At 35.3% G+C, this 27,993-nt stretch overlaps 1 protein-coding gene and 1 long non-coding RNA gene across 6 annotated transcripts; one reads left to right on the forward strand and one right to left on the reverse strand.

Moving 5' to 3' along the window:
• Positions 1 to 10,612: 10,612 nt before the first annotated feature.
• On the reverse strand, positions 10,613 to 16,339 carry LOC147074888 (uncharacterized). Its single transcript, XR_015070066.1, has 2 exons — positions 15,566 to 16,339; positions 10,613 to 14,297 (listed from the first exon to the last, which is right to left on the reverse strand). It is a non-coding gene; the product is annotated as an uncharacterized LOC147074888 (long non-coding RNA).
• Positions 10,616 to 27,695, forward strand: LOC147074889 (uncharacterized). Of its 5 annotated transcripts, none has more exons than XM_085943049.1 (7): positions 10,616 to 10,912; positions 12,206 to 12,341; positions 12,701 to 12,934; positions 19,263 to 19,449; positions 20,936 to 21,136; positions 21,726 to 21,971; positions 23,933 to 27,695. In XM_085943049.1, the coding sequence occupies exons 1-7, from the start codon at positions 10,685 to 10,687 to the stop codon at positions 24,345 to 24,347; spliced, it is 1,647 nt and encodes a 548-aa protein (XP_085799175.1). In that variant the 5' UTR covers positions 10,616 to 10,684; the 3' UTR covers positions 24,348 to 27,695. The 5 variants fall into 5 exon arrangements, with proteins under 5 accessions (XP_085799175.1, XP_085799176.1, XP_085799178.1 ...); XM_085943050.1 differs by having other exon boundaries at positions 19,305 to 19,449; XM_085943052.1 differs by lacking the exon at positions 12,701 to 12,934.
• The last annotated feature ends 298 nt before the right edge of the window (positions 27,696 to 27,993 follow it).

Genomic DNA, 27,993 nt, shown 5'->3' on the forward strand with positions numbered 1-27,993 from the left:
CATCTGTCCTGCGACGAGGTATCTTGAAGACCGTGGAGCTGCGAGTGATATTGGTGGGAACATGAAAATTAATATTTGCCAGTATATGCGGATTGTAAATGAACCCACGAAGAAGTAAAAAGAAATGCTTTAAAAGAACAATCACTCTTCGGGTAGACAGGGATTGCATTGATAGCATACCCAGAAGAAAACGAGTCGGGAAATTCATTTTATTGTCATTATCATAAGGAAAGAACCCGTATGTTCTTAAGTAGAGAAATCTAAGAAATCTATTGTGGACTCGATCCAGCTTAATTGTGTGCATGAACCTATTAGGACTCCAAATAATGCTGGCATATTCAAGAATACTCAACACAAATGATAAGTATAATGTACGTAGCACTCGGACGTTTTCGAATGATTTTGAAACCCTCATAACAAAACCAAGCATTTTGCTAGATCTAGTACTGATGTTAAGAATATGCTGATTGAAAGTGAACTTTGTATCATACAATACTCCCAAATCTTTTATCTCCGTTACCCTACTCAATATTATACCAGACAATGTGTATGGGAACAATAAGGTGTGCCTTGAACGATTGAATGAAATAATATTACATTTGGAGGTAGCGAATTCAAGTTTATTTAAGATAGACCATTGCGAGATAGCATCTAGGTCAGACTGCAACATTGCACAGCATAATGGGGTTTCAATAGTTCGAAAAAGTTTAAGATCATCTGCGAATAGCAAACAAGAAGAATTGGTTATAACTTTGACAATATCATCAAAAAATATTAAAAACAAAATTGGGCCAAGATTTGAACCTTGAGGAACACCAGAGTTTGTTCTAAAAATCCGCGATTCATTCCCATGGTAATCAACAAATTGACGGCGATTTTTCAAATAAGAAGCAAAAAAACATATTATACTATATGACGCGCCAAATGTACAAAGCTTTTGTAATAAAATATCGTGATCAACACGATCAAATGCCTTGGAAATATCTATGTACACAGAATCAACTTGAATTGACTTATCCATAGAATTTGAAATAAAATTATTATACACTATAAGATTTGTTACTGTGGACCGCCTAAGTCGAAAACCATGCTGCGAATCGGAGAGGCGAGAGTCTATTTGACGGTTGATGTTTATATGTAATATCGATTCAAATAATTTACATGGAGCCGAAAGAACTGCTATTGGCCTATAGTTAGAGATCTCTGATCTAGATCCCTTTTTATGAAGCGGCCTTAGGCGGGTTATTTTCCATGCATCAGGAAAAGTGCTGGATGCTATGATTAAATTAAATATATGTTTAAGCGGAAAGGATATATGTTCGTAACAGCCCTTAACCACATAAGGTGGCAAGCCATCTGGACCAAATGAACTTTTGGGAGACAAATTTGAAAACCCATATTCCATATCTTTCTCGTCAAAAGCTGAGATTTGAATATCTTGCGTTGCAGACGAAGGACCAGCAGAATCGGGGTCAAGTAGCGGTTCTATTGAGCTATAAAGTGATTCAAAATGCTTAGCAAATGCATCAGATATAACATGGTTCTCTATAGGATCATTATTCAACGTCATCGTGGCATTGTCTTTTGTAGTACTACTGGAACTAAGCGAATGAATATATTTCCAAAACCAATTAGGATCTGAGACAATATTTCGACCAATCGACGTTAGATATGATTTGTGAGCCGAAGAGATGTCACACTTCAATGAGTTTCTAAGACAGGAAAATTTACTATAATCTGCAGTCCGTCTATGTTTTTTCCACAGTGCATGATAATATGCCTTTGACCTTAGATTATAAATAATTTCTGGCGTAAACCACTTAGGATATGAGTACTTCGGTAGATGAACGAGCCGGCAAGGGAAACAGGAGTCCAGACTATTATAAAATTTATTATAAAAAATAGCTAATGCCGTGTTTACATCAATTTGTTCATATAAAGAGGTCCAATCTGTAGTACTCAAAGAATTATACAGCGCTAAAAAATTTCCATTTGAAAAATTCCATTGCGGATTATGCCTATTCAGTGGAGGAATCGACGAATCATTTCTGTGCGATACATGCTTAAAAGATAAAATTGTGCAAGTAGAGGGATGATAGACATCTTCAGGAACGAGAGGCTCATTACACGCGCTGACCACCGTGCAACCAATGTTAGATAGCACCAAATCAAGCGTCCGACCGAGACTATTTTTCACAGAAGAAAATTGTTTTAAATTAAATAAATTATTAAAGCTGGTATAATCAGATTCAATTATACCAGCGGAATACAAATTAAAATCTCCCAAAATAATTAGTTTTTTGTTGGGCAGTACCAAATTTTCTATTATGTGAAAAAAATCACTGTATGTAGTCGCTGAGCTGCCGGGAGGGAAGTATACAGCGGCCAAGTACAGTGAACAAAAGTTAAAATTAACTTTACACAAATTAAAATCAAAATCATATTCAGTTAAATTTGATCTGGTTGGATATAAAGTTTGTGTGGATAATGCTACCCCATTTCTAATTGCCAGCAAAACGCCCCCACCTCGTCTACCATTTCGACGGTCTGTTCTATGCACAGAATATTCACTTCCGAACAGCTCATTGGCCGATATGGTGTCGTCGAGCCATGTTTCGCTTAGAGCAATTATCGATGGTCGGGCACACAATATACCCTCTTTAAATGTATTTACTTTAGTTTTTAGGCCTCTTACATTTTGATAATAAATCTCGCATGACCGAGGTGCGGAAGTTGTTGAATGATGCTTATTATAAGCGAGTCATGCTGAGGATGGGTGAGGGATTTCAATTGAGTAGTCCGTCATTGATCGCTCCCTCTGCTCCGCATACAGGCGAGCCGGACATGTTGCACTATGGGTCGGGTGGTCATATGGCCGCTTGTGACGGCGGCAGGCAACGCATTTTGGTGAAGCTTCCTTCACGGGGCAGTCCACACGGTCGTGGCCTGGTTCGGCACAGTAAGAACAGGTGACGTCTTTTGCCGAGCATGATTTGGCCATGTGCCCATATAAGTGGCATTTATTGCACTTGGTTACCACTAGATAGTTCTGGAGTGGGAAAGAGTCCCACCCCATGTACAGTCTGTCATCTGCAATGAGAGCAGACCACACCGCGGCAGGTACATACGTGATATAATGGCATCTGCCAGTCCTGGGACCCGCCTTGTGGCTGAGGCGTACGGCCTGGTAGGCCTCCTCAGATAGACCCGTTTGCTCTCTTGTAGAGTTGTAAATTGCCTCCCGAAGCTGGGGTTCTGTAGTGGAAGCCGGCATATTAAAAATAATAATGCGAGGCTGCTTTTTTCCTGCAAGTTTAACACTCAGAGCAGTCTCTGAGGTCTCCAGAGCGCTGACGAGACGCTTGGCCTCGTCCTCAGAGCGGGGGTGTACGATAACACCTCCGTTTCTGACGTTTCTAATTTCCGTTATTTGTACCCCAATATCCCTGGGGTTAAGGGACTTCTTGATGAGCTCTCTTGTCGTTTCCGATCGTTTTTCTCCTTCTCCCGTAGGGAAAAAGAGGACTCCAGGCCTTGGTGCTAGCGGCAACAGCGAAGGAAATGCTGACCCGGTGACAGCAGGTGCCGTGAATGGCGCCGCTGCCGGACGCTGCCGCCTTCCTAACGCAGTAGCCCAGGTGGTATCAATAGGGTGGGCAGTGATGGTAGGCTCCTTGTTGATTTGTAATGTGGCAGTTTTGAGAGTTTTCGTCTGCTCTCTTAAATCAGCAATGACGGTGACAATAAACAGTGACGAAAATAGTAGATTTTTTACTAATAAGTATGTTTCTGAGACTTTCAAATTATGTTTATTCAATAAAGAATGTTACGTTCATGGGCCTAGTCTGGTACTATCTCGAATGAGAAATAATTAAACTAAAAACAGTAGATAATTCGTGGGGTTACTGCCAAAAGTCTCGAAATCATGTTATGGAGTAATTGCAATTTGAAAGTTTCACATTTCCTATAAAATCAGAGATAATGCTAATTTCTTTGTGCTTTACTTACATGTTTTATATTATATCAGATGGCCTTGAATTTTTTCTCTAGCATCCATAATTATATTGTCTGTGGAAAGAAACCCTCAGTTGTTTAAAAATAGGTTTTATTACATAATAATACTGTAGGCGACTAAATACACGTTGTGTTCATAGGATATAAGCTGCGAATCCCGATTTATTATGTAAATTTAGCTAACGATTAAAGAAAAAGAAGGAAGTGACATGGAAGAAATGACTTAACCATCATTATTGTTGGTTTTTTTTTTAATTAAGTCAATGATTAGGAATTTAAATTATTAATTATCATGCATTTTAAGGTCATGTCTATTTTGTATTTTAACTTTGACCGAAAACCATTACAAAAATGTTTTTATGCCTCCTGTAAAATTTGATTTGTGTGGATTACCCCCTTTTCCTTTCCATAGTCGATATAATATACATATACAGATAATCCATTGCTAAATTTATTATCGACTTACCAATATTTGTGCCGCCAAAAGTTGGTATGATCATAGCGTCTGTGTTTAGGAAAAAGGACGTAACCTTCGATTTTTCGAAAAGTGCTTTTATTAGATATTAACAATGTATACAACTTTATACACGTTCTATAAAAAAGGAAGTAAGTCGCAAATGCCGAATTATTATCTAAATTCAGGTTTTAATTGAGATTAATTAATTTTTAATTTATGGAAAAAAGCATTTATCCTCAATTTTAATGATTTTTCTGTAATAACTTCTTTCAATCATCATGCACCCAATGTCTGTGCCTATTTTTTAAAAAAAATATTAAACTAAGATCTCTCAAAAATCGTTTTTTGCCTCTCCTGTAAAATTTGTTCTGTGAGGGTTACGCCTTTTTTCCTAAACACGGTCGATATGTTTCTATATAAATATAAAAGCCATAAAATAATCATGGGTAAAAATTCTATAAAGCTGCCATGGCCGAGTCACGCCTAGTATGTTCTGCAGTATTAGTGTGCACTGTACTTTGGTTGAGTGGATACATTATCACCAGCCTTTTGTGGGTTTTCCGCCTTATACTTTTACCTACAAAAAAACAACTTTTTTTTTTTACAAAAATTTCAATTGTTATGGATTTTTACGTTATATGCAAACTATAAAAAGGAGAAGGAAATTTGTGGCAATACGGAAGATGACATACCTACCTAATAATACATGAAATATTAACAACACAAAAAGAACTCAGTTCGATACGCAATGGTAATTAACGTAAACCTGTTTTGTACGTGAAGTTTATTAAATGTATTTAATCTGGCCGTTGAAGTAAACAAGAATATAAAAGCTGAATTATTGTCAATTAAGCCTGTAAGCTAGGTCGCACATACAAATTTTGACACAACTGCAACATGTCAACTTTGCCGATGTGATTCTGTTTTACTTTACAAAACTTTTCAACCCCGACCACACATTTTTATTGACAGTAATTATAACATAGCACACCAAAAGGCAAATGTTATAGTGAATGCCAAATAAAAATTTCTTTAATAAAACAGATTCTAATTTGATACAAATTAGTGTGCAGAACAGCGGTGAAGAGTGGATGTAGGCTGTTAAGATCCGATATAAATAGTGCACACAAAACTCCGTCAGTCTTACGTATTTGTTTCCATTGACCTGAGACTACAAATTGCAGATAGTGGTAGTTAGTTTTTAAAATTCAATTAAACACTGCGTAAACCAAGCCATAACAGATAGTATTAAAAAATATTCATCTATTTTTAAAATATCTAAAATTATGCTATTAAATCATACATAATTTTGGATATTTTATCGATAACATTTTTTATCTATTATGGTTTGGTTTAGCCAGGCCTAAAAAACTTACCAACACCATCTGTGATACGTATTCTTAATTCCAACGAAAAAAAGTATGTATAACTAAAAAAGTGCTTTGTCGGATCGCCCATAGTATACTTAAACAATTATGGTTAGACAGGGTTTAATTAAATTTAAGGGGGGACATGCTCAGCGTAGGTCAAAATGGAGCTTTTGTTCTATTTTCAAAGCATGATCCTGGACATACCTTAAACGTTGTAGATAATCTGTTTATATAATTTTGAAGCCTTATTATCCTTTATATTTATTTTAAACATTTGATGACTGCATAAAGTATTTTTATTACATAAAATAGTATTCTTTTAAACCTCTCGCTCTAATGTAAAAAATCTTAACACCACTGCACAGTTATGTACTGAAATATGACTATATTCTAAAACATTAGAGCGAGAGGTTTAAAAGAATACTATTTTATGTAATAAAAATACTTTATGCAGTCATCAAATGTTTAAAATAAATATAAAGGATAATAAAACTTCAAAAGTATATACACAGATTATCTACAATGTTTAAGGTATGTCCAGGATCATGCTTTGAAAATAGAAAAAAAGCTCTATTTTGACCCACGCTGAGCACGTCCGCCCTTAAAAAACTAACCAACACTATCCGCAATTTGCAGTCTCAATTCAATGAAAACAAATACATATGACTGACAAAGTTAAGTGTGCACTATTGATGTCAGATCTTAACAGTCTATCCCATCTTTCGCCACTTATATGCAGACTCCAGTCATCCAGGACCTCCTCCCTTCGCCATTGCTCATCATCATCAGGGGCGCGACAACCCGGTGTGGGTCCTGGCCTCCTCCAACAGCTCCCTCCACCTGTTCCTATCCAGTGTGGCCGCTTTCCAATTTGGTACCCCCAGAATACGGCAGTCACTGGCAGCTCCATCTAACCAGCGAATCTTTGGCCTCCCTCTTCTTCTACGTCCTATTGGATTGCTGGACATCACTCTCTTTGCCGGTTCATTGTCATTCATACGGTGCACATGACCTAGCCATCGCAGTCTCCCAATCTTAATTGATTGAACTGCGCTGCAATCTTTGTACAGCCCGTAGAGCTCAGCATTATATCTTCTCCTCCAATTGGTGCCATCCCTGATCAGTCCATATATACGGCGGAGAATTTTTCTTTCAAAGATGTTCAGGGCTCGTTCATTTCGCAGAGTTAATGTCCAGGTTTCCGATGCATAGGTGAGCACTGGCTTTACAAGTGTCTTGTAAAGAGTGCTTTTAGTTTGACGAGATAGTAAGCGGGACTTAAAATATCTTAACAGACCAAAGTAGCATTTATTCGCAGACAGCGCCATTGCTGCATATGGTTAATGTCCACCGAGAGGATCCACTCCAAGATAAAGAATATCCATTGCGAAATGTGCGGTAAGTTGTACTTCAGTAACCAGTGTCTAAAGCAGCGGTCCCCGACCTTTCGGACCTCGCGGACTACTAAACTCAAAATCTTGAATCCCGCTGACCACTACCACGTATTTTTTCCACACCTCCTAAAAATTTGATATGTCAATATAATGATAAAAGAATAATAATAAATAAATTTATTAACACAGATATTCATTATAAGAAATGCAAAAAAAAACATTTTAAAATTAATTTTATTAAAAAAGAATCAATACAATTATTAAATTAATATGAATTCTGAGGGGCATAAAAGATTAATTAATTACAGGTAACAGAAAGATAATCAGTGTGACATTTGTTGCTGCTTGTTTGAAATAAGCTGTTGGATTCTTGGTTCCAATGATGTTACTGCAACACGGAGAGCCGTTTGTATTTCAAGCCGACTGTGGTACTTGATTTTAATTGCCGTAACTGACGAGAATGTCTTTTCACACAAATATTTGCCTTTTCATTCAACACTCAGTACTCATTTTTAAAAGAAAGCCAAAAATGAGATCTTGATACAGACGAGTGGAATTTTACTTTTGAGCCCATCGTCGGATGCAGGATTTCTTTTTCAAACTTTTTACAATTCATTTCATCTTTAACATATAGAATATGGACTGACGACGTAATAAGGTTAAAATTGCAAAAAAAAAAATAAGAATATACTGAAACTTTTTAATAAATACGAAAATTGCAAATATATTCAAATTACTCTGCGGACCACCAAAATTTACTCACGAACCACCGGTTGGAGATCGCTGGTCTATAGCAGCACATGCTGAAGCACTCGGGTGAGAGATTTCTGCTGCGAGGTTTGTGATTTGTGCGATGTGTCATATGAAAAAATCACATAAAAAGCAACCAGTGTCCAAAGGGCCGGTAAGGAAATATCCCTCACCGAGCAGTGTCATGCATGGTAAGCGGTTACGAACTTAACAAGAATATGCACGTGTAAATATGTATTACCGTGAGCCTAAGGTGCAAAATTGCATACATGGAACAAAAAAATTCAGCAGCTTCAAAATTTTTACAGTTGGGATTTGTGTGATGCCTGCGCAGAACGATAGTGGAGAACCTGCCGGAAAAAATCGAACTACACTGCGCAGAGAATTCTGATGTTTGCCAATTTTCACACCAGTGAAATAGGACGATACAATTTAGACAACAATTCAAGTGTAAAGTAATTAACGTCTCGTTTTTTTAGACAAAAGTTCAAATATAAGGTGATTAAAGTTTCGTTTTTTTAGACAAAAATTCGGATGTAAGGTAAGACAGAATTTCAAAAGGTAGATATTTTAGTTCTCTGGAGCAGCTTTAGAGCTATTTATTATCTATTGCCAACTTTTTTTCTGAATTTTGAAAATTACAGAATTTTGGACGTATTATACCTGTTTTATATCGTATATAGCAGTGCTCCGCAACCTTTTCTCACCCACAGCACACTAAAGGTCTTCCTAGAATTCCGCGGCACACCACACGTAAAATCATTTATACATCAAAACATGGACCCCACATACTCTAAAATTGCGTTTTTTAAATGGTCTTTGAGGTAAAATGAATGGTACTGATTGTATGTTTAGCAATTTTTTGTATTTATTAATATATCCACTTGAATTATGGTTAGTTATCGGGTTACGAATAATTATTTGTCGAGTATTGACATAATAATATTAAATAATTATATCGTGCAATGGAATGTTTGAAAATATCAATATCAGTGTAGTAATATAGCGCCGCAGGCGACATTTTTTACTATTAGAGCAAATTTGTAATTTTTGTTATTCTCACTTATCTGGTTGATCTGCCACGCCGCCCCCCCCTGAGCCTGGGTTCCCATTCTAGAGCGCTGTCAGCCCCCCTCTTGTGGGGGCCATGCACCAAAATTTCATTAATTTATATTTTTTTTATTTGATAAAAAACTAAATATACAAACAACATAACACACGTCGAAGAACTAAATGTACATCTTTCCATGTATTTGTATTATCAATATAATAACTAATTAATGTGATAACTGAGCTTGTTTCAATGAACGTACAAGTTTTAAATATTTTGACTTGATATTTGAAAGAGCAACACGAAGTTCTTTGTCAAGACACTTCAAGCAAGACTGCTTATTATTTTTAATTATAACTTTGAGTTGAAAAACTTTTCTCACTTAGATGTGTCGTATAAAATGGGAGCTGAACTGCACTAGCCTTGCCGGAAATCCGAGGATATTCTTTATTATGCGAAATCCAGAAAATAGCCAATGGAACATCGGCGAAGTTCAGTTTTAGTGACCCGTCGTTTCTCAATTCAACCAATTCCTCTCGAATTTATAGGGAAAGCGATTCTATAGAATTTTTGGCATTGGTTGTATGAAAGTAATGATGAAATTTCTTTTGCAGCAAAGTTAAATGTTTTTGAGAGGGATGAAAATATTATTTTCATTCTGACCTTGCATTGTTTTATTAAGTCTATGCAGGTGCTCAAATATATTACCAGCCACGTACGCAAATTTGACTATCTGTATAAAAGTATTGTATAATATACAAAAGTATTTTTTAAGCAATGCTCCGCGGCACACCTAGCATCGTCTCACGGCACACTGGTGTGCCGCGGCACACCGGTTGCGGAGCACTGGTATATAGTACGCAGACGAAAATTATAGTACAAATTACTATAATATTATAGTATGGTTGGCAGCACTGATATTTTATTATTGTTATTTAATTATTATGAACTGCATGTGAGTATCTAAAATCATATCTATTCTAATATGTTGCATTTTCCAAATTCTACTGATATTTGAAATTTTGACTTGGCAACACTGTTGGTGACATAAAATTAGTGTTGCCAACCTTACTATAATTATAGTATTCGTACTATAATTTTGATCCGTGTACTATGTACGATAGAAAACAGGTATAGTACGCCCAAAATACTATAATAATTTTAAATATCGGAAAAAATATCCGGAAAGTACTAAAATGTCGATATTTCCGTCCTATAAATTGGTGCAAAGTACCATAATTTCGCAATATAAGAAATTTTGGAGAACCCGAAAAAAAATGTTAACGAAAAACGTAAAAAAAGCCTTGAATTTGGATTAAAATAATGAAATTTCTTGAATTCGTCAGGAAGTATTTTTGGTCGAAAAAGGTACCCAAATAAAAAGAGTTTCGGAATTTCTCATATTTTCCGTTATTTTTTTGTGAGAATCAAAATACCTAGGTATACATTTTCAACACATATTCACACACGTACTATATTTTTTTGGCCGAAATACTATATTTTCTTGGTCGCGTATTCGGTAACGAAAAGATGGCAACACTGATTCACGTGTGTCTGTGTAGTCGTAGTGTGTACATTTGACATTTCGTGTAAACGTAAAACGAGTGATTGAACTTGTGAGTAGGTATATTGGCAAAGAAGAAATAAAATGGAATTTGAAGAAGTTACCCTAGAAACTGTGTTAGTTAAGTCTGAAAATGGGTTGATTTCCGAGAATGATGAAGATTCCAATGCATCCCAGGACATATTTACCTTTTGCCAGACTTGTCTGGCCACCAGCGCCAATAGTAACCTAAAAGACATGACAAAAAGACATTCCTACGGCACTAGATATGAGGTGTATTCGGATATGTTGGAGTATTGCTTTGGTCTCAAGGTAAGATGGTTTACGAATGAATCGATCATAAATCTGACATAACAATGACGATGGCGCTGCAGTACAAGACGATGTCTTTTGCGGTCTTCTAACCGCCCCATCTTTATTTGAACTATGTTTAATTAGGTACCATCCTTTAGTCTTGTACCACTCGTCTAGGGTCTTTTTACTGGTTCTCCGCCACCGCTCGCTGTCATCTGTCAGTGAGCGCAGTGTTGCCAACGGAACTATAATTATAGTACATTTCGGTTTTTAATTCGGTTCGGAATTTTGAAAATTTTTATTAATTGAATTCGCCGGTTTGGTTAGGGGTTCATATGTTGCGATGTTTAAAGTTCCGTAAATTGTTCGTACTTCAATCACAGCAAATCGTAATAACGTGAAGCGAGGGACGTAGTAAGTATAATCTAGGTGTATAATATAAATACTATAAGATCTGTGTGCGATATTAGTCTATGGACGTGGTTTTGCGTTGTATACCTACTCTAAAAAACTAACGTGACAGTTAATAATGGCGGCCGGTGTTAGCATTTTTCGGTCGTAAGAGGTGTTATAATAAAGCAGGGCATCGGAATTTCTCGAATTCTCCGTTATGTTTATGTGACAAACAAAAAACTTTCATTTTCTACACGTCCTATAATTTTTGCCGAAATACTATAATGGCTTGGTCCGCGTACTATAATTCGATGACAAAAAGATAGATAAATTCCAAAATGGCGACTGACAGATTACGATGACGGAGAACCAGTAAAAAGCACCCTCGTCTACATTTTTGTCCACCGTCGGTATAATCAAGGACACGGCATACTAATTTGCTTACAAACACGAAGAGTTTGTGTTTGATGTTATATAGAAAAATGGCAATTATGACAAACAAAGACAGTGCACATTTCATAGTGATTTACTTACTGGGTTAATATACATGGTCATTTTAATAAATGATTGAATTATGTTGTATGAATAACGTTTTCAAACTTTGTTCCCATTTATACTTCTTTTTGTGAATAATATTGGTAAACACCAATAATGTTGAAGAAAACATTCTTTTTCTATGGAGATGGGAGTCTAAAAATGTATGAAATTGAAGCAAAAAAGGTTCGCTTGTCTACTAATTAAGTTAGCTACAATGGGGCCGGGCCCTATTTGTGCGCATGTTCAGAATACTAGTAAATCTGCCCCTGTTGCCACTACAAACAGATGCTTTAATATCTATCCTTAATATCTTTACGAAACACAAAATGTCATTTACCAGATGTTTGGAAATAGATTTTTGAAATTTAAATCTCTCTCCAGTTTGGAAAAGACCGCAACACGGAGAGAGTAGAGAATGTTTACCTGATATGCGAAGACTGCATCGAGAAACTAAGATACGTGCTGAACTTCAAGACTCAAGTTGAGAAGTCTCAGCAAAACATCAAGCGGAGAATTGGTAAGATCATTTTAAATTATGTAAATTAATTTGACTATTCACGAGCAATTTTACCAATTTCTTAACTTACAATGGACATGGACAATGAACAGTGTCACAATTGAAGATTTTGTAGATAACCTATTATGTACATCGGTGGCGAAAGGTGGAGGTAGGCTGTTAAGATCCGCTATAAATAGTGCACATTATATTTTCATTGAAATAAGACTACAATTTACAGATGGTGTTGGTTAGTTTTTAATATTCAATTAAACCCTGCCTAGACCAAACGATAATAGTAGAGGTAGGTAAAATTAAATTTTTCCTGAATGGCCAAACAGGCAATATATCTTTAGTTACGTGTTTTTCTATTGGCGTAGGTAACTCACATCATTCAGAATATTTCCCCGCGGAAATGCCAGAAACCCCGATCAGGAGTCTGCGCACTCACGAGTCACAGGAAGATCAAGAAAATTTAAGCATTAACAGAGAAAGCGGTAATGAAGATTCGTCCGAGGATAGTGAATCGCTTTCCGATGACGATTCAAACGAGGACGACCGGGAGAGCGGTGATTCCTATTCTCCGTTCGATCACCTCATGTCCAGCGCATCTGGTGAGCCACTGCCTCCCAAAAGCAATCATATTTACAATAATGTGAATGTCTGAAGGGCAAGTCTATCATATCGACTGTAGTTAGGCAAAAGGGATTAACCCTCAGTTTTTTGAAAAGTCGTTTTATGTGATAATCACAATGTACAAAACTAAATACACCGTCTGTCAAAAGGACTTAAGCCGCAAATGCCGAAATATTATCGAAATTCGGCTTTTGATTTTGAAAAAAGAAGGACCTGTCAAATTTTCGCACAGGCAAAAAGAGTCAAACCTCATTCACGGCATTATTTATCATTGAAGTAATATTTTATGGCAGGGAAAAAGGCGGTTAACGGCGTACAAATGGCGAATGTATCGAAATAATTCACTATTTACCCAACTCTGCCGGCCGGTTCTTTAAGCATGTGACGTTGACTGGGTGTAAGCCAGTTGCATTACTCACTCGCTCGTGTTTTTTTAAAAAAACCAGAAATTGAGCTAAAATGGCAACGGAAAGAAGCAAGAATATATTACAAATGTGTGGGGTTGACATGGATTCCATATTTAATTCGAAAAAGACTGGTAAGCCGACGATAACATCTTGAAATTTTTAATGTGCTTTTACGATCATCGTATTTTCTATTTAAATCGTTATAAAACAATCTGTTACTCTATTACTGGGTTTTAACTATCAATCAATGATCTCTTTATCGATTTGGATAAAAAAAATAAAACAGTAATCGTTATATTCGTTAAAAACATCGCCATGTGGTTTACAGGCTATGTATGTATCATGTCAATAACATTTCCAAACTGAAATTGTTTAAATATACTTTTAAAATAGTTGTATCAAACATATATTATTATCGCTTTAATTTTTATAGATGCTGAATATACTTGTGACATGGAACCATTAATGGAAATAACCAATGATTATCAAGAAACAAACCCCCCGGCAAATAATGAAAGTCTGATGACAACCAGCGATGGTAATAAAGAATATTCATGTATCTAATCAAACTGTTCAGCTGGCTGTTATAATAATCGGCGCCAGTATTAAATATGTGTATTTTTTTACAGATCAAAATGTCTACTCGTCGTATACCCACTGGGAACGTTGTTCCAATAATGTCAATGATGACATCATTAATATGAAGTTTATTGACATTGACGGCTCTGCAGTCATAGGCAATATACCTTATGATCCGAATGTTCCTTCAACAAGCCAATGCCAAACCATAATGCTGTTACCGGCACAAGAAACACGAGTTAACAAAGGTAGACTTTATAATTTATTAATCACATTTTGTTTGGTTTTGCAATTTAAATTCTACAATTTTCGAGTCAATGCTGTTGACGGGTCCTTCGGGCTACAAACTCATCTTCTTAACCCGGCACTCGCGGGGCTATTGTGGTATGACGAATTCACTCTCCGCGGTAACATTTTTTGTTTTGTTTAACTTCTGTGTTTCATAATAAAAATGGCAATAAAAAATGAGTTTTATGGCTCTTTAGGCGCCTAGACATGTTCAAATTATTTTACAACATTAAAAAACTGTAATAAATCAGTCATAATGTCAAAAATATCCGAAGAAATAAATTCTATACAAAGACTCACAATTTAGAACGGTTCCGCCATTTTGTTTTATGTATATGGAGCACTGCAAGGCTTGCATTTTGTTATTCGTCACGCTCGTACTTGACACGAAGTGAACACTTCACAAGTGGTAATAAAATCACACATAATGTTTTTTCCCTGACTAGGGTCGTAAATATAGCACAATAATTTTAGACTAAACAAACTTTTAGGCAGACACTTAAACAGCTATTAAATATTATTACTGAGTTACATATTTATTTTTACTTTACATATTTAAAATTGTTTTGAAGAGTGGTAGATTTTATAACACGGACTGAGACACAAAGCCACATTGCAAAGACAACACATATATCTAGATAAAGACTTTTTTTTTATTAATTTTTGAATTTCCGCACACATGACAGCGTCTTCTGGGCTTTTTATTATTTGCCGTGGGCGGAATGTGTTCCGGCAAATGATCTGTTCAAGTTCTAGGCAACAACCTCAATGGATTTTCACTAGTTTCACTACGATAACAAAGGTAAAATAGTCCAAAAAATATAGTCAAAACACCTTATAACAGTTTAATACACATGCATGGTATAGTTAAAAACACATAAACAATAACACAGACAAAATATTCATAAATATTATAATAAAATTCACACAATACAATAGATCGCGTAAAATACGTAATATTTTGTATGGAAAACCAACAAGAGCGATTCCTTGCACAGTCCTCTCACAACAGTGATATTACGTATACTGCGCATACGCAGTAAAGTGGCGGGATGTTTCAAACCAAAATTAAATGAGCGAAGATTGACGGCCTGTCGAAGGCATGTCAAACATCGAAGTTTTAGTATTGTAATAAAATTTATTTGACAATATTATATATATGTCACCGTTGGTAATGAAACAAGGCAAATTATGGTACAGATTTCAAAACCATGCGTCATGTATATTCTACATTATCGCCCGGCGCATTTTTGCGTACAACATTGGTGACAGAAGCGCTGTAGCCCCGTAGTTTTGCGAAATATCGCGTACTACATTCGTGACAGAAGCGGGTACCGGGTTAATGATAACTTATACAACAACGAGTAATAATATAATTTATATTCTACTTGATACTTTAAATTTAGTAAATGTTTGTATTTATATCCTGTCTCAATTGTTACAGATCTTTGTGAAGACTTGTCCATAGACATTGTTGGTAAGGGTGTAAAGAAGGCACAAAAGGAAAATAAAAAGAGAATCAGGAAAGAACGAAGGTCGAAGGCATATAACAATTGCTATAGGATCGTGCCAGATAGAAGGATTCAACCAGTGGGCTGCCAAAATATGAAATGCCAGAATAGGTGCTGCCATTACTTCAGTGAGGTTGAACGGCAAAAACTATTTGACTCATTTTGGGAACTCAATGAGTCAGAAAAGCGTTCATTTTTAATAGCCTGCATGGAACAAATTGAAATAAAACGGAGGTACATGAAAACAAGCGTTCTGACGAAGCAACGCAATGTGGCGTTCAAATATTTTTTGCCCAAAGATGACACCCGGCACCAAGTATGTCAACAATTTATTATTAAAACCCTTAACATCAGCCAGAAAATGATAAAATATACCTATGAGCATAAAAGCGACATTAATACACCTCAGCAGGATAAACGACGGAGAAAGATCCCTACAAACAAAACACCCGTGGCTTTAACATCACGAGTAGTAAAATTTATAGAAATGTCGCCGGCAGTGCCATCGCATTATAATCGAGCCAATTCGACAAAAAAGTATTTGACATCCGATTGTAAGAATTTAATAAATTTTAAATCAAATTTAATCTGAAAGTAGAGAAAAGAAAAAATTTTCAGAGATATTTTTAGAGGTAAATTTAATGTAGGGATACACACTCCAAAAACAGATATGAAGTGTGTGACATGCGAGAAGCTTAAAACTGTATTACCAGAAGTATAGAATGAAAACTTTATTAAACATTCAAAAGAAAAGATCCTTACCAAATCGGTATTTGAGAAAGATCAAAACCGAGGCAAAGACAATGCATCTTTCTTGTGCATTTCGTTTGACATTCAGAAGGTCCTAAATACACCACATGGCGAAAGTATGCTGCTTTATTATTCTAGAAAATACGCTATGTATAATTTCACGTATTGTGAAAGTGTGTCACACAAAGGGCACTGTTATTTGTGGGGAGAAATATATGGAAACAGGGGATCCAACGAAGCGCTCAATTCTGTATAAATATTTACAAGGGATCGACGATAATGGCACAAAAAAAAAATTAGCACTTTATTGTGATAAGGGCAAAACAAAAACTGTCAAGTAATTTGAATGCTATATTACTTTATAAACTCTGCCAAAAATATAGAAAACATCACTTTAAATTTTTTACTGCCAGGGCAATCTAACTATAGAAAAAAATTATATGGGCACCGTCAGAATGCCCTACCATTCTGACGAACTCGAGAATTAATCCGGGCCCATTTCATGAAAATGTTTTAAATTTTAAATCATTTAATGATTGTAAGCCTACCCAAGTAAAAAATTTAATAAGGGATATCCGCCGGGTTTTTTTTATGAAAGGGAATATTTTAGAACTGTACATTTCTTGAGGTAGGAAAAATGGTTTTCCATGCAAAGACTAGGCGGAATTGCCGACAAGGCCAATGTACCTATAAATCCTACTAAGTACCATAACGAATATAAGGCTATGAGTAACTCGGAAGAAGTTCCAGACATTTTATCACAAACCGACAAAGAAGATAATATAGAGTAATCGTATTTATATAAAGCCTCAGCATAATAAACTATATTTTGTTTTTAATTCTTGTAAGTACAGTATAACCTCGTTTTTACGTGCCCGGAATTCACGTTTTCCCGGCAATTGTGTGTATTTTTTTCAGTCCCGATGTATTTCAGTACATTTAATACCTGCATTTACGTTTTTCTTTCCCGCGATTTATGTCGGAAATATTCAAAATATGCGGGTTACGCGCGCTTGACGATTGGGTTGTGACATTCGAACGATTTTTCAATAAAAATTTTAATTGAATGTTGTTTTTTAATAAAACGTTATTTTTTTAGAAACATAAAATTTAAATGTTCTTTTTTTCAATACCCCCATTTTACATTTTCCCTTCAATTAGGTTTTTCTTCAGTCCCTTAAAAAACGTAAAATAGGGGTTATACTGTATGTATCTTTTTATTCTGTAAACTGAATGTAGTAATAATATTAGTCTTATATATTATATATATTTCAAATGTTTGTCATGTTTTCCAGAAAATATAAAATTATGTTTATTCTAATTTAAAACCTGAACAATTTATTATGCATTTTTTTAAATTTTTATACCTTTTTTATTCTGTACACTTGATATATTATTATAGTGTTACATGTTTATAATATTTTTTAAATTAATTTGTCATTGTTTTAAATGTTTTACTGAAAATAATATAAAAGTGTGTTTATTCTAATTTATAACCTGAATAATATAATAATACATACTGTTAAAATGTAGTGTTTAAATTCTTCTACCTTTTTACTGTATTACATCTTACATAGTAAATAGAACCTACTAATGCGTAATTTTTCTACTTTTAATTTTCATGCTACATATTTTTTTATACTGTAAATTATATCTACTAATATTTTTGTCTTTTTTAAATTGTATAGTTTATCATGTTTTCTTAATAAAATGTTTTTTTCTCTTAGTATCATGTTGATTATTCTCATTTAAATCCCTAAACACCTTAATATTAAAATGTGCCTGAAGATGCCGAAAGGCAAAACCTGGATCGCTAATAACTGTAACAATGGAATAGTACAATATTCAAATCAATTAGAATAACATATTTATAAAAATATATATCTACAATAGCTTAATACTAGAATGCAATATATTTCTAGGAATTTCATTTAAAATCAGTAAAGAAAAAGGTAGCTAGCTAGCTGCTAAAGCAATTTAAAATTGGTGAAGAAAAAGGCTGTAAACTGGCTAACTCCGCGGCTCTCGTGGTGCAGTTGGTAAGGCGCTCGCCTTCCACCCGAGAGTTCCTGGGTTCGATTCCCGGTCATGACAAAAACATTTATGTGTTTTTCTCAAAGCCTGGGTGTTTGTGATTGTTCAAAATTACTAACAACCACCTTGTACGAAAAAGCAAGGACATGTCGGTTATTAATAATTCTAAGAAAAAAAAAAAAAAAAAAATGATATTGACAATTTGTGGCAAGGAAAAAAGCGTCAACCCTTAATTTCAATGATTTTTCTATTATTATTTATATTATTTTAATTATTATCAGATCAGTAAAATAAAACACCAATTTATTGGTCATCACGCACTTCAGGTTTGTGTATATTTTTTATTTTGACTTGAGCCCAAAATCATTATAAAAACGTTTTTTGTGCCTCCTGTAAAATTCGTTCTGTGAGGGTTACTTCCTTTTGCCTAACTACAGTCGAAATGCATATCTTAAGAGAGCAAAGCCTATAGGAGGCGGCGGGGCAACGACTCTCGCGTCAATTTTTCGAGCGGCGGACCACTCAACCAAAATAGAATGTTATTTAATACTGTAGAGCCCACAGGAGACAGCGTGGCGCTCGGTCGTTCAGTTTACTCTGCCAGATGCATGGTTAGGGGGTGACATCGCCCATGTAATAAGCCCTTAATTACTAAGCGACGTCATGCCATATCCGAATGTGTTGACCTCTAGCTGGTGAAATTGTAATTACTTACTAAATTGAGTTTTTAAATTCAGAACTACCGAAATTCTCACCTGCTTCATATCGAATTTTACAAGTCACCCTCGATGAGGAATTGGAGAGCATCGACAAAGAGATTATGTCTCTTCTCGACGAAAACGGCACTGACTCTTCCTCCTCTGATGAATCTTCTACAGGAAGACCTCCTTCTGTGGACAATGACGATGAACCGGTTCAAGCAAGGTATTTTAACAACATATCAACTTGATGATAATTGGATAGCGTTAGTCAAAGATACCCATTCCTTACTTGGGTTTCACATTGCCTCTGTTTTGGCATATTTATTTTTTTGATCTAGCAACATTAAGTCACTTGTTTTTGATCCATTATGTTTGCCACAATTATGATCAATGCATCTGTCAAAATGGAGGATGACACAAGAGTTTTTGTTAACCCTGCATCCAAAAAGACTTCACAGAAAATTGGAAGAGGAATAAAAATAAGTGATTAAAGAATTCAGGAGAGGCCTTTTAAGTTCTATCGGCCTTGAAAAAATACACTTTACAATAATACAGATATTTATTCTAACAAATTTTAAATGCAAGTTATTTAATTTTATAGAAATTCTCCATTCAAAAATAAATCATATTAATTTTACCTAGCTTTGTAAAAAATAAGTAGATTTTCAAAAGATATATAATAATTAAGATTAAATTAGGTGTTGAGGATTAAATTAATACAAGTACATTCATCATGGCCCCCACATCCTGAAGCAAGCCACGATGTTTGGCGGGCCCATATATCATATCGCTAAAGTTAAGGGCAGCGTAATGTTTTATAGTAGTGTTCCCCAAATGGTATTCCGCGGAACTGTGCTTTTTAACTTGTTTAGTGATTTTTGGTATTTTTAAATAAATCCACTTGAATTGTCGGCACTCATATTATGAAGCACCGATAGCGACCCCATTTTGTGATAGCCAAGTAACATACGACTCTTCATCATATTGGATAAATCGTCTCTGTTCTGGCAGAACACATTAACTGGAGAATACTAGTTTTGAGTAATTTGACTTTGAAGTTGTTAAAATGTTTGAAATGGTCTATCATGTGAGTTTATTAAGTAATCGTAAAAAGGATGACTTCAAAATAAAGACTATTTATTTATTAAGAAGGTTTCCAGACGGTAAAGTTTGAAATAAGGAACATTTTGGTATAACTAACTCAATATCTCATTTTTTCGAATTAGTGTCTTCTGCCAGAACAGTGACGAATTGCTCATTTTTATTAGTCATAAAATAATATATCCATCAAATGGCGCCTTACTGTTGTAGTAAATTTGTTGACCTATCACGCCGGGCATACATACAATGATGACTTAGTTGAGTAAAGTTAAATATGTGATTGCACTTTCTATATAACTGTTTAATCATTCGGTAAATGTTTCATTCTCAAATTATACACGAAAAAATGTTTGTGTTCTTTTGTGTTTATCGATGTCTTTAATGTTTGAAGAAAGACAAGCTTCGCAATCACTGTGCCGCAAGATATAAAGAGGATACAATAAAATTCTAGGGTCCAAGCAATGTCACGCCATCGCAATTGGTATGACGACATGTACCTCATTCTGTCAGAAAATGACCCTTGTACCCACTGCACTCCCTCTATTATTGTATTGATCAATTCATCATTATTTATTTTTGACGGTAACTGCACTTTGACTTGTTTTCAGCCTTCCATCCTACCGAAGGCTTACCAAAAATACATCACAACCAAGAAGACCCAATGTCGGTATGACCATGTCAACATCAAGGAAACCCAATGTTGTTTTGACAAGGGAAATTTTAGCTTTACGGACTCAAAGGAACAGAAGGAGAGATGTATCGTACAGGGAATTGCCGTACACACTGGAGAGCGATCAAGTACAGTGCGAGTATGTCGAATAACCTTTACTTCTCTTAATTTTATGCAGTAAACTATCAAATTAAAACATTGTGTAAAGGGCAAATTTACTAGACATGTCAGCAGCGCCCATGACCAAGGTTAAAAAACTAACCAACACCATCTGCAATTTGTATTCTTAGTTCAATGAAAACAAATATGTGACTGACAAAGTTTAGTTTGCACTATTTACTTAGCTTACCTCCATTCTTCGTCACTGCAATGCAAATGTATAAGTTTTATGCCGTTTCAAATAATGTCTTGGTAAAGAAAAACATTGTCGGTTCAACAGAAAAGGGTCATTCTCAAAAAGTTGAAAGAATGCATTGACATAATATGCGTCAAACCAATTTGTCTGATTTTTTAAAATATAGTAATTTTCAATTTAAGTTCCTTTAAAAATGTAAAATCAGGGTATCACTGTATCTATCCCGAAATACTACTTACTACAGAGCCTTTCATTCTGCTAAATCTAATGGCTTTAATGTTTAAAATTATATAAGGCTTCCTCTTGTTATAAACGTCAATAAATATCTTGTCTATGCCCTGCTAGATGAATAAAAATACCAATTGATTTTTAGAATATGCAGTACAGTGTTTGACACCAACACCAACCTTCAAGCGCACATGCCGATTCATTTTCCAAATTTCACCTGCGACATTTGTGGAAACGTCTTTGCAAATGGTTATCAATTCGATTCGCACATGCAGGTTCATACGAAAGAGAAAAACGAGTGTCCAACTTGTAAAAAGGTCTTCAAGACTTCCGGCTATATGAGAGTTCACATGAAGATAAAGCACGGATCAAAGCCCTACGAATGCAACAAGTGAGTGTTATTTTTACCAACCATTTCAGAATCTTAATCGCGCAATTGAAGGCCCAGGATAAAATAGTGTTAAACTTAATTTTGGTTAAAATTGAGTTGAGTATGCTGTCTGTGAGAATCGTCCCAAGATCCTGAACTCCTGGCCACCGACCCACTGCCAGAATCCCTACCTTTCCATCGAAGCACACGCAAAACAACAATGTCCTGTATAGCTAGGCTTTCTTAAGAAAACGGTGCCATTATGTAGCGGCCGTAATATTACGTGATGCGGCGGACATAAGAAAACGACCGTAAGAACGGTAACCAGAGATGTAAGCTTAAAAAAGACGGACAACAGTCAGTGAGCGTATTGCGGTGGAGAATGGACGATCTAGACATAGCATATTTGGCAGATTAGGAGTCATTGGAAGACAAGAAAGACGAACTGTCATTTGGAGGAGAGTGAGATATTTAGAAATCGTGCTACAGAGGGTGCATTTCAAATTTTAGTGCGTCGCCGTCTGCACTGCAACAAGGAAAAATTTAGGCAATACTTTCGCTTAACACCGGTATTGATTGATCATATACTGAAACACATAAGAAATGACTGAACTTCCGATATTATTCCACAGATTTTGTTTTAACTGGGCTTTTCTATAGTTTTTCCTCTTCACATTATATAAAGTTTCATTATTTTTTACAAAATCAATCAATATTTTATCATTTTCGTTGGTCCAAATCGTCACCGTTCAGGCAAAAGTCACCAACCCTGAAAATGGCAGTTTTGAGTTGAGTATGTCACCCGAAGCGTAAAATTATGTTCTATAAGATGCAAAACTCACCACGGTACATTAGTTAGTAAAATTTTGCTTAAATCCGAATTATTTGTTTTTCACTAAATGATTTTCGATAAAATCTTAACAAGCAAAAGTCATTATAGGTGAATAGACATTATTGACTCTATAAAAAAAAATCCTTTGTTATAAATATACAAGCAGAAGTCACTATACTATGGATGGTGAGTTTTACTTATCCTTCTTTTGGCTAACATTGTTCAGATTATTAACAAGCAAAAGTCACCAAACCATAATTGAGCTACCTTGTCTCCTTCAAAACCTTCCAAATGTTTTAATTAGCATCAAAACTACTTTAAAGTACTTTAAAGAAATTATTAAGAAGACATGAGAAAATAATTTAATGTAGATAAAACCTTAAAAACATTAAAATCTGATTTTTCCTGCATTTTCAAACTTTCAAATTGCGATATCTCAAAACTATGTTTTTAGGGTTGGTGACTTTTGCCTGAACGGTGACGAAATTATGTTTGCAGTGTTTGCACTCATTTTTTATTTTAAAATGCTCACCGCTACACGGAAAAAAATGTTCCACGACTGTCTGTTCTGCTATGAAGGCCGTCATGCAAATGGCGGCACCGCAATTTGATGTTACGCTCACAACTAACGCTCTCTAGGAAACCAACGCCATCTGGTTGGTCAACCACCGCTGCATAACGGCATCGCTTTCTTACTGTACCCTAGTTTAATGCGTTGTTTAAGTTCCATTAGTATCTCGAAAAATTGATCGTTGATGCCCATGTTTTTTTTATATTTCCATGTGGAAACCGTTGAAAAGGCTTTTTGGGTGTCTTGTCTTTTTATAGTATAGATTTATTTAATATTTTCTCATGTAATTTGGCTACGTACCGGGAATGCTACATCATAAAATTGCGATATAATTTCTTTAAAAAGAATTGGGAATTAGGGATTGTCCATTTTGCAGAATTAATATCTAGGTTTCCGAAGATAGGTTACTACTAGCTTTACAAGTTTCATGTATTCCTATTCCGTGCGTTTAGTTCACTGAGATAGTAAGTGGACCTGAACACATCTTTTTAATAGACTGAAGTGGCATTTTTTGGTGGACAGTCTTTATGCATATATTATATTTATAAATTTTTATAAATTGTTTTTTACTTTTTTCAGGTGCCAACACTGCGGGGAACGCTTTAACAGTTTCTATCGTAAACAGCGGCATATACATACAGCTCACGGCATATCCGCGAAAGAATACAAATGTAGACTGTGCGACAAGGTTTTGAGTAGTTCAGGCCTGCGAGCCCAGCACATGCGAAGGTTTCACATAGCGGAACGCAAGCACGTCTGCAGCATTTGCTACGTCTCATTCTGCGAAAGATCATACTTGGCTGACCACATGTTGACGCACACAGGCATCAGGAAGTTCCCTTGCAGCGTGTGCAAGAAGAAATTCCTGAGAAGTTACACCCTGAAGGAGCACATGAAAATACACACAGGGGAAAAGAGACATGTCTGTCCCATCTGTCACAGGGCGTTTACGCAAAAATGTTCTCTCAAAGGACACATGGCCGTGCATAGATGAGTTGTTTCTACAAAAGAAATTTTGAATGTCAAGCAATTTGGTAGGCAAAAGGGAGTTTGTATATTGGATTTATTTCATTTGTCTATGGCACTATAATAGAAAGCAACAAGGTGGCCTTCAATGGTGCTCTTTCATAACACAAAAATAAATACATATGACATAAACAATAAAAGGTTTTGAAATTTCAAATTAATCCTTTGAATGAATGCTAAACAACTATAATATCGTTGTTCATAATACCAGTGAGAAATGCTAACAATGATTATTGTTTGACATCATAATGCTTGAAATGGTAAATTATTTCGGGAATTTTGTCCTGTGCTATTTGCACATTTAATTATTACTTTCATTTAACAAAGTTCTTTTGCAGGTTAGGTGATTTATTTATTGGAAATTAAAGTTATATAAAAACAAACAGTTTATGTTTAAACTAATTAACAATACTGAAAAGTAGTACATATTATTTGCTGTTTATATACTCATCGTGACAGATTACCTTTTCATATGCCCTTCAAATTGGCAAAAAATTGGAAATAGAAGAGGGCGGACTGACAGTTGAGAACTTTTATGAATACAATCAATTCAGTTTACGATAAAATTGAATTTATATTAGAATGAGAATCCGAGTCAAAGATTAACTTCCTGGATTTGACAATCACGCGGGTAGCAAAAAAAAGTAATTCAAAATTATTAGAAAACCCATCTTTTTATACGTCATTATAAATGCAAAATCGATGCACCCTTGGTAACATTATTAAGCAGCATGTCTTTTCATGGTCCATCATTTTCAGAACATTTCCAAATGTCCTACTAATGAATTTGACCTTTTTTCACCTAATGTCATTTTGTGGAACTAATTCAAACTTGTATTATCATGTCGTGGTTTGCCATTGCGTTTAGAAGTGTAAAACTTTTGTTGTTTTGTTGATGAAACATACAGATTGTTTTAACTTTTTGGTTGCCACAGACGAGATATCTCGGTAAATGGCGGAGTACCCGTATAGCCAGAGACAAGATATCTCGGAAGTACTTTTGGCAGCGTATTCTTGCGCCGTATTGACTTTTATTGACAATTTGGTAAAATCGGAACATACATTGACATCTGTTGAAGTTCTAAAAAATGTTTTATCAAGTTTCTAAATACTTTTCTGCGATTTATCGGTAAATTTCGAAAACTGTTTCAGCTGATAGTATACAGATGTCGTATTTAGGGTTGCCACTTGACTTTTAAAATATTCATTATTTCAATCGATTGTTTTGAACGCGGCGGGATTCTATTTTGCTCAATTTTTGTGTGTTTTTCGTATTATTTTCAAATATTATTACGAAAATATTTGTTATTACCTGTTCGCGTTATATTTGCTCCGATTTTATCAGTGTTTTGCTAGTGATATCGGTCTCTTTTCATAACTTAAAAAATAACCTATTCCTTTATGCTGAGTGTTTGTGAATGTTGCTATTTTTTTAGTAATTCGTATTAAGTTTCGGTACTTGTTCTATATAATAATAACATTTATTTATTTACGATATTCCTCTAAAAATGGATGCAAAGACTTTTTGAGTGAGTTACAACAAGATCTTGGAATTACATTAGAGTCAGATGACAGCGATGTAGAAATGGATGATTTAGAAGGCATTCCTGATAACTTTGATCAGTCTGCTGGACATTCTTCAGATTTTCAATGGCAGACTGGTGATTTTACTCCGAACATACATCAGTTTGATTGTTCATTATCAGGTGCAAAACTTGGTAATCAAGAAATGACAGAGTTGGGTTTTTTCAAAATTTTTATGGACTGGTCAATTTTATAGTAAATGAAACAAATAAGCAATTTCTATATGTCAAAAGCCAATGCGAGACATTATCATGGAGGCTGATGCAATGGAAGGAGACTTCCTTGAATGAGATGTATTTATTCCACGGAGTGTGCATGCTGATGGCCGTTAATTCAAGAAACAGACTAGTTGACCATTGGTCTACTGATCCCTTTTTATACAGCCCGATTTATTCAGAAACCATGTTGAGGAACAGATTTCAGCTCATTCTTAGAATGTTGCATTTTTGTGACAATAAGGAGCAGGTTCCTGGTGATCGTCTTTTCAAAATTCGTTTTGTAGTTGACCATTTCAAAAAAATGTTCAAAGATGCGTTATACCCACATGAATTTGTGTATAGACGAAAGCTTGCGTATGTTCAAAGGGCGTTTAATTTTTAGACAATATATACCGTCTAAAGCAAGCCGTTTTGGTATAAAATTCTTCGTATTATGTGACTGTGCAACAGGGTTTGTTCTGGACTTCATTGTTTACACAGGGGAAACCACTGAATATGTCCGACATCCAACATTAGGAATGTCCGGATGCATAATAATGACGCTTTTGGAACCCTATATGGAACGAGGGCATTCACTGTATATCGATAATTGGTATACTAGCCCAACATTATTCAATAAATTACACTCTCTGAAAACGAATGGTTGTGGAACCGTCCGAAGAAACAGAAAAGGTATGCCCAAATTCAACGAAAAACTAAAAAAGGGTGAAATGAAATCATTTCACACAAATATTATATCAGCCCAATTATGGAAAGATAAACGAGAGGTAGCTATGCTTACCACGCTCCACCCAGAAATTTTAACGGATACAGGGAAAAAAACACGTCGAGGGGAGGCAGAATCTGTACAGGATTATAATAGGCATATGGGGGCTGTAGATAAATGTGATATAGTATTATCATCTGTCCATTCTTCAAGGAAGACTTTGAGGTGGTACATAAAATTATTTATGCACCTGATGGACCTATCTCTGCTCAACGCGCATATCCTGTACACGGAAAAAATCGGGAAAAGAGTTCCTCTTGCCACCTTCCAGTTACAAATAATAAAGCAGTTGGTGTATACGCATAAACAAGAACAACCCAGTACTTCTCATGGCAGAAAAAGGAAGGCAGAATTTCCATCACGACTTACAGATAGACATTTTTTGGAAAAACTACCACCGACCGAAAAAAAATCGTCCCCGACTGCGAAGTGCATTGTGTGTACTAGCAACAAACTAAGAAAAGAGTCTGGTTATAGGTGTAAACAATGCAAGGTGGCTCTTTGTGTTGTACCGTGCTTTGAGAAGTACCACATAATGGAAAGTTACTAATTTTTCACATTTCAAACTATATTTCATTGTAAGATACCTGATATTAATTTTAAAAAAAACATGCGTGTGTGACTCAGTGTGGCAACCATGGATGTGACAACCCTGTCTGACAATGAAAATTTGAAACTGGTTTAACTTCAAGAATAAAACTCTAACAATCGATGCGGGATATAAAATTTGGTAAGTAAATTATAATTTAATAAACACAACAAAAAAATAATTTTTTGGACAACTTTTATTTTTACAAAAAATATTCGGCCTGATAAGCACTGCAGCGTAATTTATTTGCGGCTATGAAAAGGTTAATAAAACGTTACAATTTGATGATGTCGCACGTGGATTCAGGCAATAATTATCAAGATGCTGATTATATTCCACTGTCAAATGATTCATCAGATTTTCAACAAAAAGCTGAAGAAAATCTAGCAAATGGGCCATTAGAATTAGACCTTACTGTATCTGATATTTCTAGTTTTAATATTACTGTTGACACCAA

The sequence above is a fragment of the Rhyacophila brunnea genome, unplaced genomic scaffold (assembly GCF_057557595.1).
Source record: "Rhyacophila brunnea isolate RB1 unplaced genomic scaffold, BYU_Rbru_1.0 scaffold_15, whole genome shotgun sequence".
Lineage (NCBI taxonomy): Eukaryota > Metazoa > Arthropoda > Insecta > Trichoptera > Rhyacophilidae > Rhyacophila > Rhyacophila brunnea.

Bases quoted from the DNA above. Each gene is read 5' to 3' on its own strand.
- LOC147074889 (XM_085943049.1), top strand. From the start codon at position 10,685: ATGGAATTTGAAGAAGTTACCCTAGAAACTGTGTTAGTTAAGTCTGAA. The intron at 10,913-12,205 runs GTAAGATGGTTT...ATCTCTCTCCAG, and splicing joins AGTATTGCTTTGGTCTCAAG to TTTGGAAAAGACCGCAACAC. The intron at 21,972-23,932 runs GTGAGTGTTATT...TACTTTTTTCAG, and splicing joins AAGCCCTACGAATGCAACAA to GTGCCAACACTGCGGGGAAC.